Here is an 18816-nt window from a genome sequence, read left to right on the forward strand (position 1 = left end):
TGTACTGTAGAGTATACTATATACACATTTAGCCCTCGTTCACATTGGAGTCACTTGTTATGCAATTTGACAGGTTAAATTGCACCCTATTGCTGGCAATTGCACTGCTCAAATTCGTGCGATGCTGACTTTGCAGTGCCGCATCGATTTGAAAAAGTAGTTCCTGCACTACTTTTGGTGATTTTGGGTACGCCTTACATAGACATCTGTGCATGAAGCCGCTCTAGGGTTGCCAACTTTTCTTCAAGCCAAACCCTTTTTAGAGGCAATGAATAGATGCATCATTTTGTGACTTGTCTTCTATACTCAACAGCAAATAATCACACTTTGTAAAAATACTTTTCAGCACTCAGACATGGCCACGTCAAAGCCCCACCATTGTATAATTGTGTTTTATCACTAATCAGCCAGCCACAAGAGACTCCATCCAGCCCTGTATTTGCCTGTAGCAAGACCCAATGATAGCCTAGTTCCGCCTTCTCTGGCAGGAAACAAATAGGAGCACGTGACACAAACATTCCCGCGCTCTGATATCACTTGTAGCAGAAGGACCTGTACGTGACGGTCTTTACGTAACCACGTCGGGACGCTCTCGCGAGCTTTGGAACGCCTGTTTCCTGCGAGCTTTGCTGCTGTTCCTTTTTGGCTCCTGAGTGTCCTTTTGGCTGCCGCCATCATGTCGTCAGGTAGGGGTGTTTTAGCTCGGGCTGTATCCCTGCTTGTGTGTCGGAGTCTGGGCCGTGTGTCCAAGCTGAGCCGGTTATACATTAGGAAGAGTGTTAGTGACGCAGCAGGGCGGACAGAGGCCGCTGGGGAGTAGCAGCAAGACGTCTAATGTATATATGGCTGCAGTGCACGTGTTCGGTGTGTAGATGTGTGTCTGTGGAGGCTGAATGCCCCCTCAGTCACATGACAATGCTTTCCTTCACCTGGGGGCCTTCTATAATGTAGGAAAAGCACATCTTCGTTATCTGTTTATATATTAAACCTCAAATCCAGTCTATTGCATTTTTTTTCTTTTTCCTCTGGCATGTGGTTTGGGGTTTTTATTGCTGTGGTTATTTCTATGTGTCCTGGTAACCACACAGGAAGTTATGGGGCAACTACCCACTGGGGACATACAGCTCAACAATAAAAACCTAAAAAAACACTATGTGGAGTTAAACCCCTGTGATGTGTGGGCTCTGTACATAACTTTTCATGCAAACTGTTGGCACTATAATATAGCTATCCTTTTTGTAGTGTATGGACAGACCCAATGTTTTAAAGTGGTATCAAACCCCCAAACTAGAAATGTAATCCATACTGGGATGGATGTGCTTAGTGTGTGTGTGTGATCATTTAGAAATAGGAAAGCAGAATGACTGACTGGCAGGAACACCAGGGAATTTACACACAAGAAGAAAATGAACACAATACTGTTTCCATACAAGTACGTGATAACACAGCCACATATCAGGAATATGAAATGCTGGGTAGCCTACACTTTATTGAATGAGGAAATTGAGAGGCGCTGGGATCCGCTGTTTGGCACCTTGCCCTCCTAGCACACACCAGCAGCCGTCTGATTTGTGCGACTGCTAGTGTGACTCAGCCCTTGGTCTTTTTAAACCTTTTTGTTTACTAGGATTCCAAATTTGTCTGTAGCCTAACCCCAGGGGCAGCCTGTCCATTAAGGGTGCATGGGCGCCCCCCCCCCCCCCCAATCCATGTGCCTGGCCCATATGCAAGACGCCGGATGTATGGATTCCAACAGGAGGTTGCTTTTTTGAAGAACCTAATTAGCGCCAGAAGCTCTAATGGGCATCAAAATAGGGGTGGGCTTAGGGCGCAGAGAATGCGAACCGAGCCCACCTAGGTGTGTTACAAAAGCAAATGAATATTCGCTTTTTGTAACGCTGAACCTTCTCCCAGCCAATCAGCAAGCAGGTCTTGAAACCAGTCACCCGCTTGGCTGAAAAGACAGGCGATCCTATTGGACACCTAGCAGGAAAGGGACGCACGGGAAAGCCGCTGCGATGGAGAAGAGGACGCAGGAGCCGATGCCCACCACCTAGATGGGGTAAGTGCTGGAACCGCCTGCCCAGCCGCCACTGCCTCACCTCTAAAGTCATGAATTGAATAATAAGATGGACCAAACACAATCTAACACTACTTATCCAGTAACTGACAAGTCTTCTGATATCAATGAATCGTTCAACGAGAAGTGTGAGATAAACCTTTGCTACAAGTATAAGTAATGTTAACTATTCAGTTTTAAAAGTGTATGAAGCAGATGTTTCCGAATGTGGTTTAGTTGGCAAGCTTTTATGGTAATGTATGTCAGCCACCTATATGCAGATTTTTTTTTCTTTTGTTACATTAGTAAATTTTAGTTTCCAGTTCAACCAGTGAGCTGATTGAAAAAAGTCAATTTACCTTATCCACATATTTGCGGTGGATGGGGGAATCCTCCCGTTTTGAGCCTTTGTATCCTGACAGCAGGGAGACTTCCAACAGCCAGTGGCGCTGATCGAGCGGAAATTTTCAAACAAGCTGGTTGTACAGCTTCTGTAAAACCAGACCTCTCTGAACTGGCCAAATTTTAATTCATGTATGACACTTAGAGGCGCTCCAGTCTCCTATGTAAAAATTAAGTCAATAGCTACAAAAACTGTAGCTGCTGAAACTCACCTGTCCCGCGATCCAGCCATGGGCCCACCCGAGGCGTGTTCACCTCCTCTTGGCTGTCCATTGGCACCGGCATCTTAATTGTGGGTACTTGGCTGTGACAGCTTGTGGCTTTGCCCACTGCACGAGCCACGTCATTAATGGTCCTGCAGTCTTCTGGGACCTGTTGCGTGTTCCAGAAGATTGTGTGGGGTGAGCGGGTACCTATCAAAATTGGGTACTTGCTCCACTTCAGAAACAGGAGTGGGGGGAGGAGGCCTTAAAGCAGATCTTCCCCTCATGGATGGAGCACTGCTTTAACTTGGAGCTGGACGATTCTTCCCAAAATAAGAATCACAATTTTGTTGCTTAGAATAAAAAGATCACGATTCTCGCGATGTAAAATCTTTCACATTATACAAAAAAAGCTAACTTTACTGTTTTTTTTTTTTTTTGTTTGTTTGTTTAATTCATTAACCACTTCCCGCCCGGCCTATAACAGAATGTTTTCCGGGAAGTGGTTCTGTTATCCTGACTGGGCATCATATGACGTCCAGCAGGATAACATGCCGAATCGCGCAGCAATCGCGGCGTCTCAATCTGACATGCCACATCTCCGATTGTGATAAGAAGCCTCTGTCCAATCCTCGCGAGAACCAGGACATGTCGGTAAACGGCATTCCTCGGTTTGCACTGACAGCGAAAGCCGATTGGCAGCTCTCCCTGTCGGGGCGGGGGGCTGTGGCTGTGCTGATCAGCACATTAGTTATCAGCACAGCCCCATCAGATGTGCCAATCAGTGCCCCAATAATAAAGTCTGCCAGTGTCCATCATAGTGCCAATCAGTGCTTGTCAGTGAAGGAGAAAACCAACATTTTTTAACAGAACCTAAAACTTTTTTTTTTTCAAAAATGTCGTTCTTTTTTAGGTTGTTTAGTAAAAAATAAAATCTGCAGAGGTGATTAAATACCACCAAAAGAAAGCTCTATTTGTGGGAAGAAAATGATAACTAAAAAAAAAATTAGTTTGGGTACAGTGTTGTATTACCGCGCAATAGTCATTCAAAGTGCAACAGCACTGAAAGCTCAAAATTGTCCTGGGCAGGAAGGGGCGAAAGTGCCTGGTATTGAAGTGGTTAAAGTAATTTTTTCCCCAAAAAAATTGCATTTGAAAGACCGCTGCACAAATAGTGACATAAAATATTGCAACAACCACCATTTTATTCTCTAGGGTTATATATTTTTTTGTGTTCTAAGTATTTCTAGCAAAAAAATTATTTTAACTTAATACCAACAAATGTCAGAAAAAGGTTTAGTGGTTTAAAGTTTTTTTTCACTTACACAGTCTATTCCATTGACAAATTGTTACAATGTTTATACTCAAGTTCAACTGATAAAGAATGTTATGATTCATGGCAGACTGCCCAGTTTTTCTCTTCCATTCTGTTGATGGCTGTGGCTTCAGAAGAGCAGAGAGAATTCTTTGCATAGCAAGAATCGTGAAACAATTTAGTCAAGATCGCAACAGGGAAAAAAATCACGATAATGGTTCTTGACGATTAATCGTACAGCTCTACTTTAACTACTTTCCGACCAGCCGCCACAGTTATACTGAGGCAGGTTGGCACGGCTGCGAGAATCTGTCGTTGTACGTCGGCAACTTTAAGAAGCTCAAGGGGGTGTGCTTGCACGTGGCCGCAATTTCCACCGCCCACCCGCGATCAAGCCACAGGAAGGCAAAACAGGGATCTGTGTATGTAAACAAACGGATCCCTGTCCTGACAAGGGAGTAGAGAGATCTGCTGTTCCTAGTGATCAGGAATCCCCCCCCCCCCCCATCCATCCCTAGGGAACACTTAACCCCTTGATTGCCCCCTAGTGTTAACCCTCTTCCTTGCCAATGACCTATATACAGTACTCATTGGCTATTTTTAGCTCTGACCGCTGTATAAATGTCACATGTCCCAAAAAAGTGTCCTGAACTGCCCGCTGCAGTGTTGCAGTCCCACTAAAGATCACCGCCATTACTACTGTAAAAAAAATAAATACTATTTATAATTAAAATGCCATAAATATATCCCCTATTTTGTAGACGCTGTAACTTTTGCGCAAGCCAATCAATATACACTTATTGCGTTTTTTTATTTATTTTTTTCTTCAAAAATATGTAGAATACATATTGGCCTAAACTGATGAAGAAATGTTTTTATTTTTTTTGATATAAAGCAAAAAGTAAAAAATATTTTTTTTTCAAAATTGTTGATCTTTTTTTGTTTATAGCGCAAAAAACCGCAGAGGTGATCAAATACCACCAAAAGAAAGCTCTATTTGTGGGAAAAAGGATGTCAATTTTGTTTGGGTACAACGTCGCATGACCGCACAATTGTCAGTTAAAGCGACGCAGTGCTGTATCGCAAAAAAATGGCCTGGTCAGGAAGTGGGTAAATCCTTCTGGTCTGTAAGTGGTTAAACATACACATGCACTACTAAATGGCCCTCTAATCCATATATTTTTTTTTTTTTTGATCTTAATGCATTAAGATAAAAACCCTGTGTGCATCAGCGCCCCTAATACTTACCTGAGGTCCAGCAATGTCCATGAGTGTCTCAGCCGTCCTAAATTCTCCTTCCTGATTGGCTGAGACACAGCAGTGGCGCAATTGGCTCCCGCTGCTGTCAATAAGTCAGCTAGCCAATTGGTGGAGTGAGGGGGCAGGGCCAGGTCGGGGCATCGTGTCTGAATGGACATGAGGAGCTGGGACTCGGCTCAGGTGCCCCCATAGCAAGCCGCTTGCTGTGGGGGCACTGAACAGGAGGGAGGGGCCAGGATCACAGAAGGGGGACCTGAGAAGAGGAGGATCTGGGCTGCTCTGTGCAAAGCCACTGCAACAGAGCAGGTAAGTATAACATGTTTATTATTTTTATAGAAAAAAAACAAACTTTACAATCACTTTAAATTCTTTACAATGTTTTCTGCATCCATAATCCCCGCCTCCCACTCTTTTAGCTGTGAATGTTCACTGTGGTTATGTTCGCTGCTCTTTGCTTACAACACATCCCATAGGGGTTTATTTACTAAAGCTGGAGAGTGCAAAATCAGGCTCACTTCTGCATAGAAAACAAACGGCTTTCATTTTTTTTTTTTTTTATTGCCAAAGCTTAAGGCCGGGTTCACACTGGTGCGTCATGAAGGTCGTGCTACTGTCGATCCGAATTTTCCCTGCCACACAGATCTGACTTCCATGCGACTTTAATGGAATGGGATCCAATTTTAGGATTAGTGCGACCTGGGTCTTGAGGGGAAACCCCATCGCAAAATAAAAACTGCATGGGCTCACTCTCAAAATACATATTAGACCCTTATCCGAGCATGCAGCCTGGCAGGCTAGGAAAGGGTGAGCGAGCCCAGCCCCCCCACCCTCCTGAAACATACCAGGCCACATGCCCTCAACACCCCAAAGCATCTTGTCCCCATGTTGATGGGGATGAGGGCCTCTTCCCCACAACCCTGGGTTGTGGGAGTCTGTGGGCAAGGGGCTTTTCGGAATCTGGAAGTCCCCTTTAAAGAAGTGGGGGCCCCCAGATCCTGTCCCCCCTTGTTATGGGTATGGGGTACCCATTTAATCCGAAAAGGTGTAGTTTAAGAAAAACAGGAGGCAGTTTTTGACAAGTCCTTTATTAAAAATGAAGAATTTCCCCCGTGGTAGCTCCAATGTCAATAACAATGTCTGTCGCTGACCCGATTGTGGGGGGGGGGTTGCTCCTCCCCCCAACTAACACTCCTGCCGTTCTGTCAGCACTGGTGTCTGACATTTCTTATAACTATGGGGCATGGCTATGCAGTGGTGTCACCTGGAGACTAGAGCTGCACGATTCTGGCTAAAATGAGAATCAGTTTTTTTGCTTAGAAGATTCTTGCGGCGTAACATCATCTTTCACAATAAAAAAAAAAATTGGGCTAACTTTACTGTTTTTTTTATTTTTTTTAATTCATTGAAGTGTATTTTTTCCAAAAAAATTGCGTTTGAAAGACCGCTGGGCAAATACAGTGTGACATAAAGTATTGCAGCAATTGACATTTTATTCCCTAGGGTCTCTGCTAAAATATATATAATGTTTGGGGGTTCCAAGTAATTTTCTAGCAAAAATATTGATTTTAACTTAAACAAGTGTCAGAAAAAGATTTAGACTTTATGTGGTTAAACTTCCTGCATTTACAGCTTGTTAAAAACTTGGCAGACTGCCTGGATTTTTTCTTTACACACAGAAGTTTATCCCTTTGATCTAAGAAGCAAGAGTTATGATGTTTCATGTTAAAAACTTGGCAGACTGCCCAGACATTTTTCTTTTTTTACAGCTGAGTAAGCAGATGAGTCCTCTCCACTTGTTATATGAAAGAATTGGTAAACTCTGCAATAGAGATCGTCGGAGAGGGGGGTTGAATCGAGATCACAAATTTTTTTAACGGTCAGTTGTGCAGCCCTACTGGCGACCCCACCCCTTTGTGACATTATGGTCCCAGCATACCCGGGGTGGTGATGTAAAAGGGCGGGTTCTCCGGTTGACATCACTGCATGGCCACACCCCATAGCTATATTAGAACTGTCAGACACCGGAGCTGCCAGGAGTGTTCATTGGGGAAGAGCGTTTGTTTTTGTTTGTTTTTCTTCCGGGTCGGCGACAACCATCGTGATTGACGTTGGAGCTACCGCAGGGGACATTATTTGTGTTTATTTAAAAAAAAAAAAAAAAAAAAGGACATGTCAAAAACTGCCTCCTGTTTTTAAACTGTTTTCTTTTTTTTTTTTTTTTGGGTGAATGGGTAGGAGTATGTACCCCATATTCACACGGGGGGGGGCGGGGAATCTGGGGTCCCCTTTAAAGGGGGGGGCTTCCAGATTCCGATGAGTCCCCTGCCTGTAGAGCCCCACAGCCCAGGGTTGTAGGGACGAGCACCCGCCACCCCATGAGGGCATGTGGTAATTTTTTTTTTTTTTTTTTTTGCAAAGCCAGTGGAGTGCAAAACGCACAGTGCCAAAAAAAAGTGCACACACATAAAGAGTGAAACACAAAAACGTGCAACGGGTGTTTACATTGATTCTGCACTAGGGAAGGACCTTACCCTGATCCCCCGGGGCGTTAGGCTCCAGACAGGGACTGAGCTACTTCATTTGGGTCCATCTAGCCGAAACCAGACGCACCCCCGTTCTCTGGAAGGTCTGCCGAAACAGACCCACCCGAGTACTAGGTGGGACTCCCCCCCCCCCCCCCCCCCCCCCCCCCCCCCCCCCGTAGGGAGACCCCATGAGAGAGGGCGAACCAGGCTAGAAGGCCTATTATCCACCCCCTCCCAAGACTTTCAGAGTAGGCCTGAGGACCCACACCCTACTCATCACACAGTGACAAACGTGTATACACATCAAACAAAAGAATACAAAAAAGTGACAAACACGGGGATTAATAAAAAGAAAGTGGGGAGAAGGAAGGTGGGAGAGTGAAAAGTGACCATTGTGTAATACAATGACCGGCCTTCCAGCCAGGAATACAAATTTCCCCTGGTCCTAACCAAAAGGCTCGGCCCTAGAGGCAGGTGTGAAAAAAGTGTGTTGTGGTGAAGTGACCATGGTGCCATAAATCAAGTGCCGAAACACTGACTGTACGGCACCCCTGAACTGCCACTTCAGGGGCACATTCACTACTGGCTTTTCGTGCAACCCCGACCCAGACCATGGCAGCCCCCACCCCAGGCAGAAAGGCATGAAGTTCTGGAAACTTGGTGAGAGCCCTTTACCATCAGGCCTCATCGTCGTACCATCCCTCCTGCCTAATTACATTCGGGAAATACTAACCACTCCCCCCCCCCCCCCCCCAAGGAGAAGTAAGCGTTCTCTCCTGAAAAACTGACCGGAGCTAGAACTACCCCAATCTAGGCCAAAAGGCCAGGGACCCGACCCTGTGGGTCAGACCCTGTGGTTCTCCATCCCCATCAGGCTTCCCTTTCGGCTACGAACCGCTCCAGGTCACATTTACTCCAGCAGGTTTTGCATAGCAACCGCAATCCCTTCTCCACTTTGCCGTAGATCAGGGACGGAAGCAAGCGCCACCTCCTGGAAACTGATAACAGGTACTACACTTTATCTTAGCCAAAAGGCAGAGAAGCGATGTATGGTTCAGGAGGCGGGGGGGGGGGGGGGGGGGGGGGTGGCGTGCTTGCTCGTGACCCCCCCCCCCCCCCCTTCCTGGCCTCCCAGGGTGCATGCAAGGCTAAAGGGACTTTGGGGGAGACCCCATGCACCCCAATACATTTTGCATTGCTAACATTGCCTCTGAGCACATGTTGCTTTGATGTGACTTCCATTAAATTCAATAGGCTGAAATCGGACCAGAGTGGTGCAGGAACCTTTTCAAAAGTTAGACCGACACAAGTCCAACCATCTGACCAGTAAAGACGCCTCTCATAGGGAAACATTGATTTTTACATGTCATGCGCTCTAAGTCGGAGCGCATGTCGTACCAGTGTGAACCGGGTCATATTTAACAAGCTGAGGTTAGATGTTGACTACCATGCACAGCTGCACCAGATTTGGCACTCTACAGCTTTAGTAATTTAAACCCCATAGTCCTTAGCCCATCTTCGACGTGAGCAGGAGAGGGTGGCTACGTTCCTAAATACAGTGGGCCCATGGGGAACGAGTGTAGCGACCCTCTAAACCAGGGGTGTCAAATTTCATTCCATCGCAGGGTGCATCAGCATTACGGCTGCCCTAAAAGGGCCGGTTGTATCTGTAAGACTAGATGTCCAGAGCACCCCACTCCCCCTCCTCATTACATCAGATGTTTAGCATCCCATCATCAGAAGTTGAGTCCCTGAACTTCCGTTATATCACAGTACACCTAACCTCGTGCTGCTGCTGGGGATGGAGCTGGGAAGCAGAAAGTACAGGGTCTGAGGAGGGCCTGGATTCTGCTGAATGTTGAGATCAGGGGAGGCGGAGAGAAGGGGGTGCTGTGGCTGCACAGAGGTACAGGATTTGTAGGAGTTCTGTCTTCCTCTCTGCCAACTGCTGAGGGGACATATACGAGCCTCTCCGTGGCTGCATGGAGAAGTGGAGGGTTCTGCTGCCCTCCTCTGCTGATTTGAGATAAGGTGAGGGCACCAATGAGGGAGTTGCTATAGTAGAGGTGCGAGGGCCACATAAATGGGTCTGGAGGGCTTGATTCGGCCCCTGGCCTTGTGTTTGACATTTGCTGTAAAGGGAAATCTGATTACAGCAGTGAAAAAGAATTTGCAGTTTTGGAGGAGGCTTGGAGCAATAAAAGCTACTTTTTAAGTTAATACATACACCAGAGTTTAGTGTCATTTTAAAATGCACAATGCTATACAGTACATATTTTGTAATCAAAACAGTCAAATAAAACATACTGATCAAAGACAATGGGATACAGTTTTTATTTTTGGGCAGCAGCCAGCTGGAACTCCCTATTCTGAACCTGCAAATAAGCAGGAGTCCCAAGTTCCCAAATATATATTTCTGTAATTCTACTTTTGCATTTTCTAATCTACTGTTTAAAATTGTATTTTTAGATCCTGGCAGTTATGGAGGCTATGGAGGACAAGGGTATGTTTGTTGCTTCTTCACCTACTCATTGGTAATGTATGTGTGCAGTATGTTGGGACCCCTGAGGAAAAATAAACTCCAGTGACTGGAGAATGGTTTGTACCCTCTTATTGTAGGCATCGGTTAAACGCTTTTTTTTTTTTTTTTTTTTTTTTTGTATGTGGTATCAGAGCACATTATTGCAATAAGGTTGTCCTATCACAACAATTTTACTTTTGTATCAAATTCTTCACACTTGCTTTTAAAGGAGTAGTACAGCCAAAGCTTGTTTGGCTGTATTTCTCCTGTGGATCACAGGACTGCAAATCGTTTTGCACTCCTATGGTCTGTTTGAAGTCTGACGTCACCTAGCCGGCTCAGGCAAGATCGCGACCATATGGTCGGGATCCTCCCACATGCCTGGAGCGGCAGCCGACTCTGCCTCTCAGTAAGACGCTAACGGTCACCAACTCTCTGCTCAGGGAGCTCAGAACTATGCGCTCAGCAGTGTTTGTTCTCTGTTCTCAGCCCAATGCCCCGTACACACGGTCGGACTTTGTTCCGACATTCCGACAACAAAATCCTAGGATTTTTTCCGACGGATGTTGGCTCAAACTTGTCTTGCATACACACGGTCACACAAAGTTGTCGGAAAATCCAATCGTTCTGAACACGGTGACGTAAAACACGTACGTCGGGACTATAAACGGGGCAGTGGCCAATAGCTTTCATCTCTTTATTTATTCTGAGCATGCGTGGCACTTTGTCCGTCGGATTTGTGTACACACGATCGGAATTTCCGACAACGAATTTTGTTGTCGGAAAATTTTATCTCCTGCTCTCCAACTTTGTGTGTCGGAAAATGTCCGATGGAGCCCACACACGGTCGGAATTTCCGACAACACGCTCCGATCGGACATTTTCCATCGGAAAATCCGACCGTGTGTACGGGGCATTAGAGCCAGGGGGGGACAGATGCAGCATTCGACCAATGCTGCATCCACCTAGGTAAGTATAACAAACAAGAAAAAAAAATTTCCATAATACTTTTAAAAACCGTCTTGCAGTTGAAGGCCTTCCAGTGTTATCTGCACCAGATTCGGCAGGAAAACAAAAATTGCAACTACTCCCTTCATTACTACAATTTTTAAAGTAAGGTGCACATGGACAAGACAGTCAAAAACTCAAGTTTTCTAAGTACATTGCTGTCTAGCCAGCAAAAGGAAAAAAAAGGCGGGGGTCTTTAAGCTGTCATTGTGCTGGGTTTCTGGTGCGTCACTGCATCTTTACAGAGGAATGGCCCCATGTTGTGAGTTTTTAGACTAAAGTTGAGCTTCATTTAATCTTGGCTTTTCTAAACCCAGGTTAGGTTATTGGGAAGTCTAAACCACTTTTAATAGCATTTTTTCTGCTGTTCTTAGAAGTTACTGGTTTAAAGCATATTTAGATGCTTTTGCCCATGAAGGGAAACTTTGTATTAAAAAAAAAAAAAAAAAAAAAAAAAAAAAATGCAAGGGATTAGAACACCTGTCAGATTTTATTTTTAATTTTTTTTTCTATTGGTATCGCCAAAAGTGAAAGAAAATTCTACACTGGTGGCTTCCAGGAATTTCCCTCCCTAATGGGACATAGATGGCAAAGCAAATCCTGGTGGATGTTCTAGCCCACTTTACCCTATCCAGAATGAGTAAGAATTGTCCTCCGTTCTTTAATTTTGCTAAAAACTTCTTAAAGCCCAACTCAAGGCAAAAAAAGTCTCTTTATCCTTGCAGTGACTACCTGCCCTGCAAGGGTTAAAGTGATTGTTGTGCCCCCCCCCCCCCCCAAAAAAATAAGACTCTTCTGTCCTTTTCAGGTACAAGCTGTAGCATAGTGCCTTTTTCAATTGCCCCTTCTATTTTCTACAGTACCTGGTTTATCCTGCCTGGTCCTGACGTCCCCTCTGAGAGCTGACCACGTTTATCATTGCTGCTGAGGCATGGGAGGCACTATTTTTAGCGCTAAAACGCCTGAAAAGTGCCCCTATGTGAAAGGGGTCTTATACTTGCCTGATACTCTGCTCCACCAGAAAATTGCACTTCCTCACGATCCAGCGATGGACTGCTCCTTATGTCATGAGGCTTTACAATCTCAGGACTCGAGACCATTAGAGTGTGGTGTTGCAGGAGCTGTGGAAGGGACCAAACGTGTGTGGGGAAGTTAACTAACTCCCTTTATCTCTCACCTAGACCAAAATGAGCAATAAAACCTTGCAGTGCATGCCCAGACCCACTACAAGGGAAAACAAAGTTCAGCTCTAAAGGTCAGGGATTAAAAAGTATTAATCGGATCAGCACAACAACCAGGCAACTAGCATTTTAAAAAGATGTGTTGGAAACCACAGTATTTCTTTTAGCGAATGTTTCCTATTACAGCAGTAATGTTTAAAAATGTGTTCTAAATTTTATTTTTTAGTTATTCTGGTTATGGAAATCAAGGAGGACAAAACACTGGGCAGCCTGCACAGGTAGGTGATATTGTGTTCTTCATTTTTAGTACTCCAAAGTGAGCTTGATGCTCTGAGTTGTCTCAGAGAAACAGATGTTTCTATTGGAGGATTTACCCTCTCCTCTTTAGGGACAACTCTAAAAAAAAATTTTCAAGTTCCCCTTTGTCCAGTTTGGAGCGGTGAAGGAGCGCTGTATACGCCGCTCTTACCCATTGAAACAAATAGGCAGCTGCATTGCAGCGGTGCTTTGCGGGTCGTTTTAACCCGTTTAACGTTAAAAGCACCCCACTAGTGGCCGAAAACCTCCGCAAAAACTACGGTAAAGCGCAGCGAAAAATAGCGGTGCTTTACCGCTGATGCCCCAGTGTGAAAGCAACCTAAAAAAAAGCCTTCACATACATTAACACAATTCTAGCTAAGCTCCAGGGAGCTAGTCAGCCATCCTATGCACATTTTTTATGAAGTACCTCTTAATAGCATGCATAGTTGTAAAATACATATAAGCCCATCTACCTCCAGTTTCATTGTTTGATTTAGTCTCTTAAATATATTTCAAGCTAATTATAGGTGAAGTTTGTGGGGGTAATATAACTCCAAATAGTATTACATTTCCTGGTAGTCAGTAAGCCTTAATGTACAAGGGACGTTTTTACAACATCTCCTGAACAATTTAACTTGACAGATAGTAACCCACAATTAAAACGTCCGTTTTGCTGCATTTACATGCCACGTTTGCTTTTAGAAGTGTTTGAAATTTTTTTTTTTTTTTTTTTTTAAGTCAAAGATGAAAAACGCTTGTAAACGAAACGTGGCTAAATGCGAGTTACCGTGTTTAGCTGCGTTTGGCATCTGAAACGTCATAAACTTTGGCATCTGAACTAATTTTTTTTTTTTTTTTGCCTTCAAAGAAAAGCCTATAAACGCAACTGCCTAAAAACGACATTAAACGAACCTGTGTACATGTAAACATAAGATAACATTAGATGAGTTCAGAGGCAGTTGAAAAAAGCAGCCAACTGCCTCTGATCGTCCATTTACCAGCAGCAGTGTACATGAGGCCTAAGTCTGTGCTGTATCAAGAGCACAGGTAAAATTGTGAAAAACCTCAGCCAAGCAAGAGGGCCTTGCATAGAAATGCAGGACTTGATGGATCGAAATTGGATGTGCATTTTGTTGACACATTCTCAACTCCACCACCACCAACCTTTTGTGTTGTATTTTTAACTTTTTTTTTTTTTTTTTTCTCCTCTCATACTCATAAAGCAAAAGTAGTAGCTGGCAGCTCCAACATTGACATGAATATCTTTATTTTTTTTCTTGCACAGGAGTAGATAAAATGCTTACATGTTTCGGCGAGTAGCCTTGTTCACAGCATCATATTAATATAGTATTGAGGGGCTGTACACATGTTGTGATGCTTTGCATCACAGCTACTGCAAATTTATTATGACTTGCTGAGTTGACTGCAAGCAGTGGCGGTCAAACTTGCTTGTTCATGTCAAAGGGGCCACTCTGCAATCGTGAGCAAAATGCTTGGCTCACAGTTGTGGCATGTTGGTCCCATTAAATATTGCTGTTTGCAAATAAGGCAATCTGGAGGTGGCATGATCCCCTCCTGAATGCCTTATGGTGGCTACTTGGCCATCTTCAGAAAAGCAGTCCACTGTGGAATGTTTTTCAAAAGCTGCCTAATTGAGAACTTGGGCCTCCAACATGGTGGTAGTATTTGGTAGAGGCTAGTATTTAACACCTCAGTTCTTCTGCATTATTTGTAATGTGAAATAATATCCAGCAGGGGCAGTGTAAAGCATTTGTGTCCTCAGGTGAGTAGAGGTCTCGCTACCCTTGTGTTGCATAAAATATTCACTTGACAACTTCAGCTCCTTTGGTATTTCACACGTCTATAGTCTTTAAAACCTTTTAATTTTCCCCCCCTTAGGATTACTCTGGCTATGGACAGACTGCAGAGTCATCTGCTTATGGACAAAATTACGGAGGCTATGGTTCTGGCTATGGACAAAGTCAATCAGGTGGTATGTCTTTGTGGCATCATTGTACTTGAGAAATATACAGTGTGTGAAATCATGCCTGTTATAAAATCAACAGGGTAGTCTGGTTTAGTACAATGTTACTAATGGGCACAGGGCCTTAGTGCATCCGTGCCTGCACATATTTTTGGGATGTCTTCTAGAGCATCCAGGGTTCCCTGACTCCCAGAAGCCCTATGCAATTTGTTGCAAGGTCTTCTGCCCTCAAATCCTTGCTGTTTAATCATCACTTGATGATCAGCCTTATTAAAGAGCAAGAAAATGTGGCTGACAGGAGGGGACAGATCTTCTGGTACTTTATAAGACCGCTAACATATTTACTCCTGGGCGTCAGCCTGTAGAGTACTGTTGTGATTCTTTAGCATCTAATTTCTGACTCCAGTTACCCCTTCAAACTTCTTAAAGGGTAACTTCACTTTTGACAGAGAATTCTTTGTGTGATCTATGTACATTGGATAGATTTTGAAGACTTTTTTGCAGATTCCTACCTGTTTCTGCTCTGAAGAAAAGGCTGTTTTTCTTTAATGTACATCACAGGACACTGAGCTGGTTATAATAACTATTTGGGTTATACGCCACCTATAGGTGAATGGACACTGGTAGATCAATTGGATCAATCAAACAGGAAGTTCTCCCTTATAACCCCTCCTACATAGGAAGTACCTCCAGTTTTTTTTCCCGCCAGTATCTAAGGTGGTGGTCACTAATGTGATACATGTGGTCTGAACGGTTCTATCAAGCATCACGGACTTCATTCGGGTTCATTCAAAAATGAATGATACCCGAGCCTCATTGGATTGGAGAGAAGATTCCTCGAGGTTGGCCTGTAATGCAGCCTTACAGCGCTGGACCCTGAGTAATGGAACACTGTGCAGTGTTCTGACCAAAGTGTTTTTCTGCAGGGCCCTATACAGGTTCAGGAGAGTGGACCCCAGATTAAGGGGGGCTAGTCCCTGAAGGTCTTTTATGACAGAGCCCACCGTGATGGATGAAGATTGGACTCCTGTTATGCTCAGAGTCCTGCAACAGGAAGGGTAAGTCTGCATTTTTGCAGTTTCTTTTTTTAAAGAAAAAAAAGGGATCTGACTGTCTGGTCTTTCTCCTGGGGGCAGTGTGCTGTTCATGCTGTGTACTTATCAGCAGTATTGGGCTGTAGTGTCTCCTACAGCCACTAGATGGTGCCTGTTCGCTCAGTATGGCCTACTCATAGACAGGAAGTAGAAGGGTGGGCATATTTGGTGGACCATGTGGGCTGAAGTATATCGCCAAGACCTCTGAGACGTAACTTCAGCCCATGGCTACATAATGACATGTGAGTACTTTTTATGGCCGAGCTATGTGACCAGACAAGGCATGGTTGTATACTTTCTGCTTAATCCGGGGGGGCTACTACAACTTTGTCAATACACCCCTGTACGGGTATCGGTGCACTTTCTGGAGTTAAAAAAGAAATATAAAATGCAGCGCTTTTGGAACCTCGGCTCCCCGGGATCACCTATGGAAGTGGACGTTCAACTAGTGAGTCAAAAATGGTGAAAATAGTGGTACGCAAATAAACAGAGTATGTGCATAAATACTGGCAAGAAGACTCATGTGTAACATAAACGCATGAGAAAATCGCACGTACAAGTGATATACAAACTAAAAAATAAAAATTATAATAAATCTATGGTAAACACAGAGCACATCTAAGAGCTCCTCTGTGTGGTGCTGTATAGTCTATTCAGAAAAAAATATTTTGAAAGATGTTTCTTCTGGTGTTGACAAATATGAGGAAGCAGACTTCTCCATGCAGTAACCACAGGTGTGTGTATATGGAACAGAGGGAATGGATACTCTTACCCTAAAGTGTGGACACACGCGCCTTATGGCGGTGGGTCAAACAGGCATCAAACAGTCGTCTCCAACGGACTCTCCAAACGGGACCTTTGTGGTACAATGGTGTGTACCTGCGTCCACATCAGATGGGATGGAAGATGGATACCTCACCCTGGGGACAACCGCTGGCAGGTATCCTTAAACTGGATTAGGCTGACAAGAGTTTGTAGTCCTCACACTGACATCACACAGACATCCAATCAGCAGCATAAATCATGAAAAAAGATGGAAAGAAAAGGGCCTCCACAGGGTTTATAGCCTGTTGCGCTTTTTATACCACGCTGTTCTTTTTATACTTTGTAATCACTCCGTGTATGCATCCTGACTGATGGTCTGTACGTTTTTATCCTTTGTTTCTTGCTTTATCGATTTAAATCTTTTTTTACCTTGGATTCATCTGAACTATGTGGAGGCCCTTTTCTTTCCATCTTTTTTTTTTTTCACGATTTATGCTGCTGATTGGATGTTAGTGTGAGGACTACAAACTCTTGTCAGCTTAATCCAGTTTGAGGATAACTGCCAGCGGTTGTCCCCAGGGTGAGGTATTCATCTTCCATCCTGTCTGATGTGGACGCAGGTACACACCATTGTACCACAAAGGTCCCGTTTGGAGAGTCCGTTGGCGACGACTCTAAAATGGTGAAAAATCTCTACATACTCTAGAGGTAGTTCAAGCGCTCGGGAGCTACTTGAGTTGTTGGCACAGGTCAGGAATCCTAGTTTGTGCTGCCAGAAGAGCCCAGGAAGGGTAGGTGGCATCCAGGTCGAATATTTAGCAGTGAATCTGCTAGTTTATCATTTGAAGCCTATGGTTTAAAGGGGCAAAATCTTATTTTGTCTGGGGAGAGTCTCTATCAGGTGTGTGTGGGAGCATCTTGGGCCATCAGGTGTAAGTGGCCCAGGTTTGCAAGACCACAGTTTGGTCTTCGGTTCATTCATCCACGGGTGTGTGTGTGTGTGTCCCCAGGTAGATGTCAAAACTGTAGAGGATACTGCCTTTGGCCTCAGCGTATTAAACAGCAGAGTAGGGCCTTCCCTGATGGCAGTTTCTGTTATGGTGTCTCCCTCCGTTCAAGGGTATTTCTCTGGGACATCCCAAATAGTTATTATAACCGGCTTTGTGTACTGTGATGTACTCAAAGAAATTGATTTTTACAGGTAAGTATAAAGTAAAACTTTTTTTTTTTTCCCTAGGAAGAAACCTCCTGTAAGTGGAGTTACCCTTTTTAAGCTTATCAAGATGTAGGAGAGCCCTATTTTGCAGTGCTCAAACTGTTTTCTTGATTGGGGGGGCACTCCCTTGACTGACAGATGTGTCAGCTACGGGAGTCCTTACAGCGTCCTGTGGTGGTAAAGGTTGGCACAATTGTCATGTGGGGCAACAGTTCACATCTTTAATCTCCACTAGAAGAGGTTTTGCAAAGGCTCCCCCTCCCCCACACACCTCCGCCTCCATGTTTTAAAGGGATTCTGTACCAAGAGAAATATGGAGAGTATTATTGCTGACCTCTGACCTGAACAAACATTTTCAGAACCTGTTCCATAATGGCAGCCAAAGGCCTTGTGTAAAAGTTCATATTTTAACATTCTTACACTCTTAGGTTATGGACAGCCTTCACAAGGACAGAGCCAAGCACTATATGGAAGCAGTGACCAACAGAGTTCAGAATCTTCCAGAGGCGGGTAAGAGGATTATTTTTGTTTGTGTATGTATAGAGATATTTTGTTTTCCTTTCCTTGACCCTTAAATGTATTTTTAAAGTGAACTCCAGGAATTCTTTCTTGGAAACTTGCGTTGTCTAGCTTGGCTTGATGTAAGTATCCATCTGTTTTCTGGAGGGCCACTGGATGCTAAAAATCAGTCAGCGCTGCATACAGTAAAAGCCATGATCTGTGCAAGTGCTTCCCCTCTGCACACGGACCACAGCAGGGTGCTCGTCGGCAGGCACCTCCCCATTCAGAAAGCATTCTGTGTGTGGGGTGTTTTTTAATTTTTTTTTTTTTTCTGCATTGCCAGCAGCCCTTGAGATATCTGATATTGGCTCAAAGTTCAATCTGGTGTGTGTGGTCGTCTTTCCCCTCTAAACTCTTCTCTAATACACCTGTAAACATGGACACGCAGGCTTACATGGAGGATTGTTTAGAGGTAGAAAAGC

The 18816-nt window shown here is 44.3% G+C and overlaps 1 protein-coding gene across 3 annotated transcripts in view; it reads left to right on the plus strand.

Moving 5' to 3' along the window:
• Nucleotides 1-569: 569 nt before the first annotated feature.
• Nucleotides 570-18816, plus strand: part of TAF15 (TATA-box binding protein associated factor 15) — a 66822-nt gene continuing 48575 nt past the window's right edge. For 2 of the 3 annotated variants that reach the window (XM_073615216.1, XM_073615218.1), the window contains exons 1-5: nucleotides 570-686; nucleotides 10234-10267; nucleotides 12701-12752; nucleotides 14674-14767; nucleotides 18262-18343. In XM_073615216.1, coding sequence (XP_073471317.1) covers nucleotides 677-686; nucleotides 10234-10267; nucleotides 12701-12752; nucleotides 14674-14767; nucleotides 18262-18343 — 272 coding nt within the window. In that variant the 5' untranslated portion in view covers nucleotides 570-676. The remainder of the gene's footprint in view (nucleotides 687-10233; nucleotides 10268-12700; nucleotides 12753-14673; nucleotides 14768-18261; nucleotides 18344-18816) is intronic. The other variant, XM_073615217.1, reaches the window with a different exon arrangement.

The sequence above is a fragment of the Aquarana catesbeiana genome, linkage group LG02 (assembly GCF_042186555.1).
Source record: "Aquarana catesbeiana isolate 2022-GZ linkage group LG02, ASM4218655v1, whole genome shotgun sequence".
Lineage (NCBI taxonomy): Eukaryota > Metazoa > Chordata > Amphibia > Anura > Ranidae > Aquarana > Aquarana catesbeiana.